The sequence below is a fragment of the Cheilinus undulatus genome, linkage group 10 (assembly GCF_018320785.1).
Source record: "Cheilinus undulatus linkage group 10, ASM1832078v1, whole genome shotgun sequence".
Taxonomy (NCBI): Eukaryota; Metazoa; Chordata; class Actinopteri; order Labriformes; family Labridae; genus Cheilinus; species Cheilinus undulatus.
Genome location: NC_054874.1, coordinates 40106811 through 40124321, shown reverse-complemented (window position 1 = coordinate 40124321; position 17511 = coordinate 40106811). Strand labels below are relative to the sequence as shown.

Here is a 17511-nt window from a genome sequence, read left to right as displayed (position 1 = left end):
TAAAACTAAATTAATAATCTTTTTTCTTTATTTTACTTTGCATTCTCTGTCTGAATTTGCCCTAAAAGATAAATCCATCTTTACTTATGGAGCATACTGTATTCTACTCACTTTTCAGACTGGTGTTTTGCAACTTGCACTTTTATTTTACAAGTTGAAGTGTACTTGGAAGTTGATTGTGTGGAGGAGTGAGGGATGTCAGATCTCAAGCAGGAGAGGGAGATAAGAAGGGGGAGGGTGCTATGGGTGGAGGAGGAGGGGAGGCTGAGAGATAAAGCCTGACAGAGAGAGAGACAGAGGGAGATGTGGGCGGTCAGCCAGCTAGCTGTGACAGGGGCAGATGAACCACAGGTTGTACAGCTGGGTGCTTCTCTGTCCCCCGAGTCTCAGAGCAGCAGAGACGGGCCTGCCAGCAACCCCAGGGGAAATCAGTCTCTTTAAACAAATGAAGTGTGAACACTGACTGCCATATGCAAATAAACCCCATTTGATATCTTCCCTACCTGCAGTGCACCTCTAAATGTCACCTCCTCCAGAGGACGGGGGGATACCAAGAACGTCAGACCCACAGGTGTTTTTCTTGGTGTGAGTCCACCTGGGTTGCCTGTCAACAATGTTTTCTAAAGCATTGCTGACTGGTTTTGCTCAATAGAATAAAATCAGTAAGTACTACTAGGAATGGGCACTTAAAAAATACTTTTCAAAAGTTACTGGCAGTTCTTCAACTAAAATTCAATTCATTCATTCACTTTCATTAGCCTTTAAAACATGACACAGTTATAATGGACTGTGATGCTGCTTAGAGAGAAGGAGCTATGTGGTACAGAGTAGTGAGTGATCACGAACTGAAGCAGTGACAGACTACACAATCTTCGACATTACTTTGTCATACTCTCTAAGTGATAGCTTTTTGATACATCTTGCTTTAAAAAAAAATACGATGTCTATTATTTTCATGTTCAGTAGTGCCAAAAGTCTCAACATTTTGAAAGACAAAACAGATTTAAAGCCATGTTTCCAATCTCAAGCTGCCATGAGAAGAGAAAGAGAGAGAGACAGGGCACAGCATTGGACGATCAACTTTGAGATTATATAAAGAACTAGGGCTGCAAGCAGCACTGAAGAGCCGTCACACCCCAGCACAGGTCGGGGTGTGGTGCAACCGCCATTGTGTGATAATAGTGGAGTGTTAGCAAACCCGTGCAGTGAGCTGCAGCACAGCAGAGAGACCACGTAAATCCTCCTTTGAGTGTCGTCACGTTAAAAAATACAAGCATAGCGCACTTTGTTTATGAGATAGTACTGCCCCTCAACTGTAGGTGGCAGAGTGACAGAGGTGTATGCTGATATGTAGAAGTGATAATGGCAGGACAATTTATTATCTAAAATAAAAATTAAAAAAAATAAACATTTTATGTCCAAGGTGCTTCTGGTGTGTTAGAGTAGGGGGCGCTACAGCAAAACCATGAAATTAACATTGAAATCTGCAGAAGGGCAGACCCTGATCATACATGTGAAATTTGAAGGCAATCAGATGTTTCATATGAGAGTTACACCGACTTCCTGTGTAATGGCGAAGGATTAAAATGGCCAACATGGCCACTGGGGTTTCTGTTAATGAATTATGTCAATGTTGGGACAGATATTGATGACTTCAGGTCAAAATCAGAGCATGATAGGTTCAACACACCAGGAGGAATACAGAAATGACCCATATGCATCACTTCCTGTTGGCAGTAGAGGGCGCCATGATGAGCTATTTTCATGTAGGCGAGTTCAGTGTGATACTGTTCTTTTGCCATAACATGCTGAAGACCATAGCATGATCTCCCCCAAAGTTACATCAGTTTTCAGTGAACAATTGTCCAAAAACAGGCCTTATTTAGAAATTTGGGCGGAGCCAGTGGACCTCCTGTCGGGATTTTGGCATGAGTCACCATGCTTACACCATGTTTAATCAGAAATTTGTGAAAAAAGTGTTTTTTCATGTTTGGGCCAGTATAACGGCACCGCCCCTTGGTGAAAACTCCTGCTTCTGATAAGTTTAGGTGTCCATCTTGTCTAGTTTGAGGAAAACCCATTCTGGAGTCAAGGAGATAAGTCCCCTCAGACTAGTTTGATCAAATGTGAGGATAGGGCCTCATGAAATCTGTTTTATTTATTTTTTCCAAATTCTGTTTTTTCTGTTTTAATTTTTTGGAATTCCGCTTTTTAACCTTTCCACTAATTTTACTATAAAAAGATTGTCCTATTTATGTAAATGAAAAAAATGTTCACTGATTAGATAGAAATAATCTTAAATTTATTGAAAAAGGGCCACAGGTGGCCATGGAGCAGTTGTTTGGATAACCCTGATATAAAATAATTATAACCAGTGAAACAGTCAGATATTTCCAACACATCCGCGTGTATAATCACATCCAAACTGATGTTTATAATGTAAATGTTCTCTCAAACACAGCAACAGAAAGTAACATTAAAGTTAAATGGTTAAAAGTAAACCTGTCACCTAAACTTTTCTTTACTCTCACACTCTGTAACAGCCCAAGAAGTTTGATGCTGCATTGTGTTCTATCCTGACTGTAACGGTTCTCTACTCATCTCTCTCCGTACATTGCTGTCTGTCCGTCTGCCTCATATCAGACCGCTACGTTAAAGCAGAGATGTGTTGGCTCATTAAGCAACCAAAGGGCACTACAGTATCTACCAGAGGAATTATTCAGCTAATTGTTATTCGAATGTAACATCCTTTAGATAAAAGGACTTCATAAAATCTCGAGTCCATCCGACTCGAGTTTGAAGCCTTCGAGGGGTGAGCAGGACTTATAGTTGTGACTTCAGCCGTGTGCCTCGTGCACAGACACTCCTCACTCTCTCCGTGACTTTCTGGTGTGGTGAGGTAAAACTAACTCGAAGCACAGATGAGTTTTCTTGTAGGTGCAACATTATGTCGCACGGTACTGCCCCGTGTTGAGCTACCTGATGTTTGCCGGTGTTTTGTGCAGCTGCTTTGACATGCTGTTATTGTTTAAGAGAGGGCGGGGTAAGTGTTTGTGGAGAGAGGCACAAGTTGTGCAGCGCTTTAGTGATTCCCCTGGAACATATTCCACGTTCCTCACACAGCATTTCAGTCAAATTCATTCAATTTCCGTGACTTCTGTGTTTAAAAGTAGATTCCGCTTTTATTGGCCAATTCCGTGATCCGTCCGTGAGTCTTTTAACATGGGAATCATAGGGTCCTACTGTAAATTTGCTGAAAGTCACCAAATTTGGGCCCAAAATGACTATGATCTCATTTCCTATGCATTTTAGAGGATGGTCCTAAGAGGATTTTTTTTTTTTTAAGATTTATTTTTGGGCATTTTTGTGCCTTTATTGGATGGAGGAGGACAGTGGATGGGGTCGGGGGCAGGGTCGGGAGTGGAGGGGGGGCATGTGGTGGGGGGCCTCAGACTGGATTCGAGCCTGGGCTGCCCGCATACATGGGGAGGGCCTTTAACCACTAAACCACCTGCTCCCCCCAAGAGGATTTTTTGTTCATCTAGTCATGATACATATGTGTATCGATTTACATACATGTCACTCAAACTTGTGGGCGGGGCTCCTGAATACCAGGTTTTGGGGCCATGGAGGGGCTATTTTGAGCAAGATGAATGGAACCATCAGAATACGAAATTTTTCACCAGGATCTAACAAGCCACCAAATTTGGCGAGTTTTGGATCATGATAAGGGCCCCAAAAATGCAACCGTTGTGAGTGTAAAATAAGAAGAATTCCTTCAGTTTCAGTAGGGCTCTCAAGCTGGTCAGTGCTTGGGCCCTAATTAGAACCAGAATTCAGGTTTTTTGCAGGTACAGTGCTTAAATTTATTACACCACCACCCAAAGTAAGGTTTATGTCACTGCTGCCCTAAATGAACAGCATTGGTAATTACCAAAATCATATTTTATGTTTCTGCAAAGGTTGATATACCAATATGTAGAAGCTCTTTATTAAAAATGATATATTTAATGCTAAAATATAATTATTATTGTTATCCATGAAGTTTCAAATTTACTGATATACAAAAAAACTGAAAAAATAGTAAAGCACATTAATATTTCTTGACTAATATGTCAAATTATAGTTATTTACTTGCATTCCTGAGCAGAAAAATTAGTTTTAGTGGTTGAATGTTATACTTGATTCATTTCTGACTTCTCAGAGACGCCCAGTGAGCCGGCTCAAATCTGGGTATAAAAAGGTGAATTCAGTTTGAAGTTCCTCATTCCTGTTCAAAATGGTTAAACGTGGAGAGCTCACTGAAAATGAATGAGTCCGCATTAAAGCACTTCATTAAGCTGGGTGGTCTCTGAGACAAATATGACAGGTGGTCTAATAAATTTGTTAAGCACTTTACATTTTTACTTCCAAGGACTTTAGCTCACTGTTTTGGTGCAGACAAAGCACTGATACAGAGAGAGTTCATATTTTCTGATTGTTTCACAGTGGTTGCTATGGAAAACCCTTAGAAACACGTTGACACCTCCTCACAAAGGTGCAGGAAGATCCAGGATTTATTTGATTGCTGCTGCTCCTTCCTGCTTTATGTACAGTATGTGTCTCTCCATTCCCCTGCCACAGACTACACCAGTAAATGTTTTTTAAAGTGCCATTGTCTTCTACAAATGCACATGCAAATTTTTGTGCCTGTTGTAGATGGATAGAGGCAGAGGGGAAGAGTATCCTAACTGCGCTGGATTTATAACTCTGATGGACTTTTTACTTAAAAATGATCAGTAAAATAGTTTGTTCCTGAATTGAAGAGATACTAAGTTAGTTACTTATCAGTCCTCAGTTTTAACTCCACCAGACACCAATGCTTTATACGTTTTTTGCTATTAAATGGGTGTTAGCAATAAGCTTTCAGGTGTGCTACAGACCCTCTCTGGCACCTCTAAAGATAATGGAAAATAATCGTTTTTGATGTCAATGTTTTGTAAAATCTTAGATTTTTAATAAATTACTTTGAATATTAGGAAATCCTTTCCCCTCCCCAAACATACATTTCCTAGATTGATTCTTTTTGATTCCTTAATCAGCCAAATAGGTTAATATGTTATAGCTGAAATCACTGTGGATTTTTACACATTGCCATCACTTTGATTTCATAACATATAGTTGTGTAAAATGCACTGAAGATGATTGTACAGGTCCAACAGATGGCCTTTTCTCCTTCCCACAGGTGTGAATTTTCATTGTCTAGATAATTTTTTATTAGGGTAATCAACAGATGAATAACTTGAAGAGGAGGAGAAAGCTGTTCACAACATTCATTAGCTGTACAGGAATAATAGTTTTCATTTGGATGCAAACTTTATTACCTAAACTGTAAACTTTGCCATTTCCTACACATTTTTATGGGTGTTTTCATCTTCATGAGTGTCACTTTGTTATTTAATTGAAATTCTAGTAGTAAGTTGTTTCTTTCCAGCTGCAGTTTAAGCACCAATAATTGTATTAAACAGGAGTCTTGCCTCCTCAGAGCATCTCCCCGGTCATTTTAGGACTTGTTTAAAATATAAGTGCTCATGTGGGTGTTCTTTGCTGCGAGAAGGGTCTCATTAGCAACAGCAGTTATTTATGTTAGTGGAAAGTCTCAGTACAGTCATAATGAAAGAACAGGAATGACATTAGGGAGAAAATGGCACAGAAAGCACAGTGCCAAAAGCTAATTGATCTTTATTATTTTTGAAGTAAAAAATATACCTTAACCAGTTAGATGTTGTGATAAAATTATCTTCTAAAAAGACCATATACTCTTTTAAGTGTATTAGAATTAATTGAGTATATTTCGGAAGGAAAAATAAAGTATGTATGCAGAGCTTGAGTGCAAACCAGGAATTGGGTAATCTTCTATTTTCAGCAGGCAAACAGGGACCAGTGTTCTTTATTGACTGTGGACCTGTTGCATAATGCATCCTCCTCATAACAGCACAGTGCTGAAGCTGGTAGAAAGAGAGTCTGAATTTTCAATGCAAGAACAAGAAGGATGAGCTATGCAGATTTCACTGTAGAGAAATCAAATATTAATGCCTCTTTTTTTCCACATTCACAGTTCATGGAGAGCAGCTACTCAGAATAGTAGTACTGATAACAGCATTTTATACAAGCCGCTTCACTGTGCATGCTCTAAATGCAGCCGATTTCATAGTCTACCTATCAATGGGGGTCATGATTATTTGATCTTAAATGTCTGCTATATATCCCCACATTTTTGGCCAAACACAGCTTAGTTCCAGTTTGTGAATGAGGGAAGAAAATGAACAGATTAAATGGTAGGACTGTTAAGGTTTGTATTGTTAAATGGTAGCTTCAGGCCTCTCTAGTCAACTTGTTGAAAAGCTACTGCCACTTCCTATTGTTAGTACAGGAAGATTTGAGCTATTTTTGATGAGGCTGCTCCCCTCTTGGTGCTGCAAGGGCCAGTTGAACTTAGACAGCAGGATAACAGGAAGCACGTTGAGCCCTCAAATCGAAAGCATCTCTTCGTTTCACTTGGGCCTCACCGCCCGGATTTTGCACATTGCCTTGTGTCAATTTGCTGACTTTCTCTTTCTTTTTGGAGAGGGTACATATTTGGGATGGCGGTTATTGCAGCTATTTATTCTCTCTCTTAAAAATCATTGACTGAAATTCTGCAACACAGGAGGACAACACAAAGTTGTTAGTAATATTTACAACTAAACCTTTTTATTTCAAGAATGTAATCATTATGAAAGCTTACACATGGAAGTGTAAGAATTAAAGTAATGTTATAATTAAACAAAGCATTTTGATTGTTAAAGTGGTCTGTTTTCTGCTTTTTGATTGTCAAGAACCATTATTGCAATCCTTTGTTTTTACAGTGACAGTGTGGTACATGCCAATACAAAAACTTGAAAAGACAAAGGATATTAAAAATAGCAAAATATGAAGGGTATTTGTTTACGAAAACTACACTGTATGTACTGGATTCATTAAAGAAAGTATTGTTGTGGGGAAAATATGGAAAAACAATATAATGATAATGAAAATATTTAATAATCTCAATCAATCTTTATGTATTTAGTTTTCTATTATTCTTAATAAAGGCTTTATTTTTTTATTTTTTATTTTTTTGCCAAATAGGGATAAGGCGTTTTTGTGGCGTATGGCTAACTGCTGTTCTAATAAAGTCACTGCTAATTAACCCTCGAGGCCAAGTAACACTATGTGCTTTGGTTCTCACTTGCAATACAGTAAGAGGGCGGATAGTAGTTTTTGGCGCAAGCTGCATGGAAAACAATCAACAAGGGGACACCAGCTGTGGTGCTTCAGCAGCCTGTTTGCAGCAAAGCATCTTAGGCTTTAGCACATTAACTCTGGCAGAGGTAACAAGCAGTGAACATGTTTATCCACTGAAAAAGACAAGTGACAGAGTAGGTATCATGGGCACAGCAACAATGATCAAGGGGTATTTCAAGATGGCGGAGCCCCGCTCTGAAAAACCATATCAAAAAAGGTTGTATCTAAAGTGTCAAAACGCCACCCTGCACTACATGCCAACACACGGTAACAGAGGGATGTTATGTTTGTGAAAACATAACATCCCGCATTTAGCATTTGGTATAACCTAAGTGTACTGCAGCGAAGAATCATGTAGTCATAGGAACACCTTTCAGTTCTCTACAGGGTGGCAGACCGTGAACATCATCCTCGCTTCCTCCAGTTTGTGTGATGTAAACATTGTAGGTTAATGAACATGCACTATAAGAGCTTTTTAACACAGGGTTTAACAACTGTCATTCACTTGTAAATTAAACTGCATCATTGCAAAGCAGATAGATACGCCAGTTTCCTTGTTTCTCACTAGCGAATCCATCTTTCAAAGCTCCCGTCTGAACCGTTTGGGCCCGGTTAGAAAGTGACAGGACCAATCAGCGATGAGGAGCAGTACTTCTTTACTTATAACTGCAGGGTTAAAACTGATGTTGCAGCCTTATTTCCAACATTATTTCACCATGAGCACAGCACCAGGTAATAATTAGCAAAGATTAGGGATGAATATTGAAATACATTATAGAATTTGTGTAATTTACTTGTTAAGTTACACCAATTTCCTTTTGTTATCCCTTTTTTACTGGGACATTATAAAGATATTTCTGCAAATCATTTATGATAACCAGACAGCTTTAATTCACCCACTAGCTTTCATAACATGTGTTTTTGTCCTCTCAAAAGTATTGAGTCAGGCACCATTTAGGCACCAGCACCATATAAAAGTATAAAATCCATTTAGTACTGGTATTGAAAAAAAAAAACCCAAACAATACCCAACCCTAGCAAAGACACAGCACCTTTTACCAGGCAGAAACTTTGAACAGACCAAACTCTTGTTGAACAGCCATCTGCTGAAACTGTGAGGGGATTTACAGAGATAGAGAAACAGAGAGGTAAACAAACAGAACAGCAACAACAACTAAATTTGATTCAACAACTGTAATAATGAAATGACACAACATGAACAAGAGTTGGCAATATCCTTAAACAGTTGAAAGGCTTATCAGTATGCTTTGACTGCGGTAAATATCCACTTAACCTAATCGCACACAAATGTAAGACTTATCAATGCATCATTGGCTGCCTTTACAGTTATTTTGGTCTGAATGAAAGCTGCAGACCTGACCTCCGTTGAAGCACTGACATGATCTTAACATAGAGTCATTTGCAATGAAAGTTGTGTGATGTGTTAAGTGGTGTGTAAAGAATAATTTCCTTGACAAGGATTTAAATCACTTTGCTAACCACAAACAGCTTTCTGTCATATTAATGCTGCAAACTACTGGTTTATTGTAACTGTGATCTCTTCCCATTTTCTCTTTCTCTACAGGATGGCATCCCTGAGAGCTTGAGGATAAAAGGTGTGTTTCCATTTTTCATTCCTTGCTCTTTCCACCTCCCTTTTGAAATGCAACCAGCGTTGTGTATCATGCAGGTTAGGCGTAGGAGTGCAGTCTGATGGAGGCCACAGCATGGATAGAGCACATCTGCTGTGGGATCTTTTGGACTTCCCATTTTGTAAACGATTTATGTGTTTTATGTTTAATACATAACACCAGGTGCAGGGAGCAGCTTTTAGAAAAATATTTGCACCAGAAAAGCCATTAGGAGCACAGCACTCCATCGCCCCCGCTTTAACCAATTTATTCAGCTCACTATGAAGATCTCATCAGATAAACACCAGCCATGTTTTGGTACAAACACTTGCTCTTCTCTAGTTTTCTGATGGCCAGGTGCTTTTAGACTGTGGATAAAAGAAGCAAGAAGCAAGTTTCTCCCTGTGTTCTGTTCCACAGGCACAACACAATGCAGAGATTCTTTCACTCCACTGTAAATGCGTTGTTTTTAAAATGTATGAGTCATGACCAACCTTGAACAGAAAATGGAGAAGATAGTTGAAGTTCAAGCCACCTTACACCTCAACATCAATATCCAACTCAAGAAAACCCTAAATTATGCATCGACCAAGTCTTGTATGTGTGGCGGTCCACAAGGACGTGAGATGGGTCAAACAAGAAGTGGGGAAGAGATGAAACTGTAGCTGTCTTTACATTAAGGTTCAAAGGGTAGACTGTATGTGTGCCTCATTATGACTCAGCTCTAGGATGGTTGCAAGAGAGATCTTCCAGGTAATAGTAACAGAGGTATTGTGCTCTATGCTATACCATGTGTGAAGTTTGAAATATAGATTTCAGAGACAGTTTAATACTTTGAAGCATCTCTGTAAATGTAAAAGCCCCTCAGCATCATTTTTGTTCTGCTCTGATTTCATATCTCTCTTGCAGTCCTGGTTTTATGAAGCTTTGTGGAAATGAACAAAATGCCTGAAGTTACTCATGAGCTTTTCAATACATGAAAAGTGAAAGAATTATATTTCCCCACTGCAAGCTAAGTGAAAAAATGGAGTTTGAAGTTATTGGATGATACATTTACCTTCAGTCCCAAAGAGAGCAGTTCAGCTCTCAGTTCTTAAAGACACATTTGTACTGGAAAGTTTCAGCAGCCTAGATAAATCTGATATTAAATTTTTTTCTCTGATCAAATCAAGATGATCAAGAATATATTAACCATTATGAAGTTGCACGACAGTTTCTTATCCTTTTTAAGTCTGCTGTGATCACAGGATGGAGCAGACATGTGTGATTAGCCTTTAAAAGCCAGGTTCCTCAATAGTTTAGTGTATGATACACTTTTTTATTCTCCCACTGACTTTCAACATGTTTTTCCCCCTCAAAAGTATCAGGCATGTCAGCATCATCCAGTAGACAGAAAAAGCTATTGAGTTTTTTTTTTCCATTAACATAGACATCAGCTCACATTAGTAATTAATACAAAAAAATCCTCATCTACTCAGATTACATGAAAAAGTGCTTCACAACTTTGTGCAAGTCCTTTTAGTTAAAGATATTCATCTAATGTGAAATCAGTGGTGAAGTCAGCAGAACCAAAGTTATTTAGCAGACTCAATGAGTGGACAGATGGTTGTATTTTGATGTGTTTGAGGTCAGTTCTTGATGTGTTGAAATGTCACATCAAGAAAATGAAAATTCTGTTATTGACAAGGAACTTGTGAAGATGAGGATTTTTTTTTCTGCATTTTAGCAATATAAATGGATATAAGAATGAATCATGAGTTTTTAAACTACAGCTCTACTCAGCTTATACCACTTGTGTTAGAAATGTTTTGTCTTTCCAACCAGCAGTGGAGGAGGATGAATAGTGGTTTGGATAAGGACTCCAATCGATAAGGAACTATGGTTTGCTTTCGGTCTCATTTGACATCCATCAAATCAAAATTTTAGGTCTTAATGTTTATTATAGTCTAAAATGTTTTCTTTTAACTACAATTACATCAAACTTTGGTAAAGAATAACCTTTGTCATCAGTCTAGTTTAAGGGATTTTTTAAAATTTTGCCAAAATATCCTTTTTTTTTTTTTTCTAAATATAGATATAGTTTGAAATAACTGGAAATGTTCTTCCTCTTATCAGTATACAATTCTGAATCATCCCCTTTTTTATGTGCATTAATGGTACGCTTGAACAATTAGGGAGAACAATCTAATTGCTATTTGATATGCGATTATTCCTTAAGTTCCTCATCTTTTTTTTTTTTCAACAAACACAAGCAACAAATATTTATATATCATAACTATCACAATATTAAATAAAACTAGGGGCTGAACAAGTTTGAAAAAAATATATAATTGTGATGATTTTGACTGGTTTTGAAAATTGGATATGAATGTTTGTGTTGAAGGGAATAATAATTTTCATGTCATCATATTTAATCAGAAAATATACAAAAATTAGTAAAGTGTGATTTTTTTGTAGACTATTCTAAAAAATGGTACTGGAATGATTGCATGATATGTAATGTATAACATCTCTGCTGCTGCTGCAAAAAGACTTTTAAACCAATGTTTTTACAAAAATTTCAGGTTAAGAAATAATGCAACTGGAAAATTGCGATTTGAAAATTGCAGCAGTACACATAGCAATTTAATCTAATTTTCCACTAATTTCCCAGCCCTAATCAGTGGTGTGGTGCTTGAACAAGAAATCCTGTATGCCACCTTGAATAACAGAGCTGTGATGGGAACATTTTCCGTTGTAATTTTATACACAGTCAAAGCCATTAGATAAAAGATGGCTCCAAAATGTGTAGTTGGCACCATTGTCTCCAACCAGTATCATCTCCTGGTGTGTTACAAGCTGGCATGAATGCATTAATGCACCACGGTCCTCTTGCTGTTTGACAGATGCATCTTATCTGTCAACCTGTCACCTGTCTAATGCCTCCTGTGTCTCCTCTAAACAAGAGTCAATGTTGGGCAAAAGGTGGTCCTGCTGCCCAACATGTCTGCCAGTAAGTGTTGAAAGGGCCGCTAAATGGACGTCTCCCTATTTTTCTTCGCCGGGGAAGGTCGAAGCAGTAATTGTAGAGGGTGCATTACCATAAAGGGCGGCCCCAGCTGTCTGCTGTGATTCACTTTAATGCGCCATGTTCTGTAAGCCGAGAGGGGCGATCTCACTTTGGCTAGTTTTCAGAAAACTCATTTCCAGCCTTGATAACAAGAAGGCAAGCAGACTGTAGGAAAAAAGTCATAAATAATTCAAGCATCAACCCTTACATTGGGGGCTGCTTATTATTGGGCAACTGAGGTCAATTTAGCATTAAGCTTTAGTCTTACAAGCTGCGTAACCATTGACATTTTGAATGGACGTCTAGAAATCCAAAGCAAGAAAGAACAAAGAGCGGCTGAACAACGTGCAGCAATCCTGTTCATTAAAAAAAAAGATGCAAAGATTTGTTGAAGGAGAATACTTAGGCTTTCAACCTCAGGTTTTACACTCCTGCAGCATACATTCATTATATTTCTGTGCTTCTACCAGAATATTTGCATTTCTGAGGTTTTAACCTACTTTAGTACCTAAAAATCAAAACGCTTAATGGTCTGTTTACTTAGAAGTGTTGAACTTCCCAAAGGTCTTGTTCTGTATTCATACAAACTTTAATGTGTTGAATTGTCTAAGACTTTCATATTCCTCACTCTGCGATAAACTGAAGACCCGTCCAGGGAACACCCAGCTCAATCTCTCACCTAATGTGAGCTGCAACCCTGAACAGGATGAGCAGTTAAGATAACGGATGGCTGGATATTATATTCCTACAGTTAGTGTGGATGAGACAACAACAAAAAAAAATAATTATAGATCTGGGAACTGCATCGCCCCCGTAAACTCTGACTGAATGTCAGCGCAGAAGAGACAAAGACAGAAAAATGCCAGCCGTTTATCAGGAAGCTCTGTAATTGGAGTCCCAGAAGGAGTGTGTGCCACACTTACAGAGCTTGTTATGCTGGCGGCAGCAAGACCTTGGGCTGCCGCTAAAATGGGATTTTACAATATAAATAGACTTATTTAGCCATATGAAATGCCTAATGCCTCGTTTTTTAGATAATCTCACCTTCCTCATTACTTGAAAAATGTGTCAGCAGAGCATTGATACGACAGATGTCTTGTGCCTGTAAGGTGTAATTTAGAGAGTAATGTAACCGCTGTAGTTTTACAGACCATGCTCAATATGTAGAGAACCACAGCTGTTAAAATTGTAAGACACTTTATTTTAGGTATTTAATCTATATTTACTGTATTTCAGTTTTTTTTACCTTTTAATATTGAGAATGATACATCCTAGAATATTCAGGAATATACTAAAGATTTATGACATTGGAAATCTGTCAAGAGCCAAACGGCCAATATTCCCTTTTTTCTTTAAAAGATTTATTTTGGGATTTTGTGCCTTTATTGATAAAGGAGGACAGTGGATAGAGTCCACTGGGGAGAGACATGCAGGAAAGGGCCACAGACTGGATTCGAACCCGAGCCAACCGCGTACATGGGGCGTGCCATAAACCACTAGGCCATCCGCCCCCCACATGTCAGTATTTTCAAACACATTTTGGCTGATAACTATACAAACAAGGTTCTGCTTAGAGCTCCACAAACTTAAACTTCTACAAACATTCTTACATTTACTAATTTTACATACGCCTTGTTTGAATGCGTGACCCCTGCCAGGTGGTGAATGCAGTACATCTGAAAGATCTATTTTACTGAAAATTTTAAAATGTCTTTTGAATGATGTTTATTCCCCTTACTAGATTGGACAACCAAGGAAAGACAGGCAATACGGGGAGAGAGAGTAGAGGAAGACATGCACCAAATGTGCTGAGACCCGGAATCGATCCTGCAACCAGTGCGATACCAATACCTCTTAGTAGTAGTCCATGAGACCGATAACTGATATTTGGAACTGATTTTCATTTATCATAATGTACACTGTGCACTTAATGTGGCAAAAGTAAAACTGCACAATAAAAAAAAACATTTATTCATAATTCTGTCAGCTTGAGAAAAGAATCAGAGCAGCACAGTAGCTGCAGGAAAACAGGTGATTCCATATGCTCACGGTGTCAGTGTTGACTGGCAGGTTACTCGTGTGCCAATCAGATTGTGTTGTATACAGGACATTTTGTTAGACTTTGAAAGTGAAAATAAAGCCAAAAGGGAGCACACACCTTACAGTGGAGCCAATGTTGTACATTTTTTGACTCACTGATTTTATTGATTATCAGTAAAAAAAAAAAAAATGCAGATACCATTCATTGGCCAAATGCAAAATATTGGCCTCAATAATCAGCCAGGCTCATCATCGGTCATCACCTGCTCTGTTTGTGGTGCCTGCTCTACCAGCTGAGCTTAACCAGTGCCCGAATAGATTGTTTCTTAATTTAAAATTAGCACCAAGCAATGCTAAATATTTCTGCTCATTTATGACAGTTTCATTATGTGACAGCGTCAAGCAAAAAATGCACACCTTTGTCCATTTCTACAGTGATTTTTGTAATGGTAATATTAATCTTTAAATGCACATACCTGTCTGTCCATATGTCAGCTATAAATATCAATGCACATGTTCATATCTGATGATACTATTTTATTTTTAAAAACTATTATCTGCCAATGTTAAACTGATGATATTATGCATCCCTAATTTAAAACAAATGTTATAGATATGGAAAACATTTTTTATTTAAAGCCCCCATTCAGTATTTTCATTTTATCGATTAAAGCAGGCTACACACTACACGGTAATTCTGCCGATTGTTGGGCAGAATCCCTCCTTTCAGCTAGATTATTATTGTGCGTGGTGTGTGAATTTTTCCCTCTCCGATCTAATCAACTCCGATTCAAGATCACAAATATTTAACATGTTCAGTATTTATAAATCTTTCTGTGCATGGTGAGCACCAAGGACAGCCAAGCAGCACTGTGTAGTGGAACAGAAGAAAGCCTATCAGGAAGCAAGATGACTGACGGAAAAATGAAAAAACAGCAATGGAAACGATACCAAACAGGTACAAAAGTTAGACTTCAGAAATTGTTATGAGGAGCAACTAGTTAATTAAACAAAATGATTAACGTGTACTGGGTCTTTCACATTGAAAAGATCAGTTAAGATTTCAAAAATCTTTATGTGTGTGGCAGGCTTTAGCTGTGTAATTTTTTACTGTAATAAAGAGTTTCAATTTTCCTGACATAGAGTGGACTCATAATGAAAATAATAACAATCCACATATAGAACATATCTAGACTATAAGATGTCAGGATTATATTGTTTAAATTCTTTGGCTGACACCCTCTAGTCAGTTGGTCAGTGAGCTCAAATCCAACCAAAATCTCACTGGTCAGATATTATCATGTTACTTTCTTCAGAAAGGAGAGCTTTATCAGTTATAAGGTGTTGAAAGGAGACCTTACATATCTTATTTTAATTGATATTGGGATTGAACTAGACTTGGGGGGTTGAGCACATCTTTAACCACTATAGATTAATCACAGGGGACTGAAGCTGCCCTTGTCTCAATCTTCTGAGTCCATAAGGGCTCAGGAAGGAAGAAAAGACAAACTTAGAGCACGTTCTTCTATGTTTGAAATTGTAAACTGTCAGAACGATTTTAGTGAAATGTTTTGTGTGGGTTAAAGCATGCTTAGGGCTGAAGTCAAATTTTACTGGAGCCTTTTAACAATTTATTGATTGGCTGTGGTTATCAGACTACTATATTGTGATATTATATTTAGTCAGTAGACAGCAAATAATTTATAAAATTGCGTATTTCATATTTGCTTGCTTGAGGACAATGATATAGACTAGACAGATTTATTTTAATGTTTTGGAAATCCAGCATTTTAATCAAATTTCTCATAACTAGAGGCTGTGTGTTGACACGCGCTGGTTCACTGGGTGTGCAGGTGGAGTGATCTCTTCATGCATGCAATCACAGCCACTGAAGAAAGATTTCCCCACAGACAAAGTGCAATATCAGTCTAAAATAACAATCGAACATCCTGGACAACCCTGCAGGTATATTTCAGCCTTTGAGGTTTGAACTTTGCATAAGAGCAAACACCTTGTTTTGTTGCCCAGCACCAGTGTTTATGTTCTCCTAATCTACAGTATGCTGTCTCCCATTCTTTCATATACTGATATAATATGTTAATTTGTATGCATGGCAGCTGTCTCACCCCCACCAAACCTGAGCCCACAGCAGAGGTACATTTGAATAATTCAGCGGCTGCAAACACCGGGCTCTAAATTGTATATTAATTCTAAAATTACACACCACCCCCTGGGCCCGCGTTACACTTTTAATAACTCGTCACAGCTGTACGGAGGAGCGCTGAATGCTGCGCTGCTCTGCACTTTCCTCAGACAGAATTATTAGAAGACTCCCCGTTGTTCCACCTAACCTTTCGCAGTTTTGTCCCAATTTAATTTGCACCACCTTTCATACAGTAAGTCTTAATCAAGTTACTGTAGTTCCACGGAGTGCAGTCTTTTTCTTTGCAGTCAGAGAAGTGATTTTAAAGAGAGGCTGTGGGACTACACTGCACCATCTGCTTATGAGCTCTGCTGACGTGCTTAGATGAGTGGCCAAGTTAAAAAAAATCCTATCGGATTTTCCTTTGGAATTCCCACTGGACATCCTGGCTAGCTTTACAGGCCACTTATGCTCCTTGACCCACTAAGCCGTAGGAGGACAGTTGTGTCTGGCCTAAATACTGTACAGGACAACTGAAGTCGCCTCCTCAGGGGACAAAGCCGGCTACACCTTTCACGGTCACACAGCACTTAAGAGAGCATTAGCTTATGTTTGCACTGCAGGTACTTGGCTTTAACTTCCTACTCAAATCCTTATGTGAGGTCCTCATCCTGGAATGAAACATAACTCATCTGTTAGAAGTATGGCTGGTAGTAAAAATGGGAGATATTTTTTTTTGTCAATGCAGCATTTTCAATACAGCCTCATTAGCTTATTAACCACTGAGTGTAACAAAGCTTCTAATACTCAACACTAGGCCTGTAATGGAATTCTTATTCATCCTGAACTGTCACAGTTCAGACTGCCAGGTTCAGTGCATACAGACCGAATACACCTGAGTGGTGAAAGAAGTGAATCACTCATGGCAGTAATCACACCCTAGTCCGGGTAGTGGTGAGGCTTGTCACTGTTTGCAGGCCTCTACTGAGCAACAAAGAAGGAGCAAGATGCAGACACAACAGATTATTTTGTATTCTACATCATATTTCAAATTAGGTGATGTAATTTATCCCCTTTTATTTTGCCAAAAACCAAGGTTTGAACCATATCTGCAAACAATTACACCCCTTCTTAAAAGGAACCCTGCATACTCAGACAAGTTCATCTTGTTGGATAGATTTTTGTATCTCTCATATGTTTACTGAACTTACAAACCTCACTTGAGCTGACTTGAGCTGATACATACACATACATACAACTGGGGTTTAATTTTAAGTTAATATAGAATATAACAGAACTGAATTCAGCTATATATAAAAAATATATAGTCCTGCATCATCTAG

The 17511-nt window shown here is 38.4% G+C and overlaps 1 protein-coding gene across 2 annotated transcripts in view; it reads left to right on the top strand.

Moving 5' to 3' along the window:
- fstl5 (follistatin-like 5) overlaps nucleotides 1-17511 on the top strand; it is a 314218-nt gene that overhangs the window by 67619 nt on the left and 229088 nt on the right. For both annotated transcript variants that reach the window (XM_041797754.1, XM_041797753.1), the window contains exon 3: nucleotides 8891-8921. In XM_041797754.1, the coding sequence (XP_041653688.1) occupies nucleotides 8891-8921 (31 nt within the window). The remainder of the gene's footprint in view (nucleotides 1-8890; nucleotides 8922-17511) is intronic.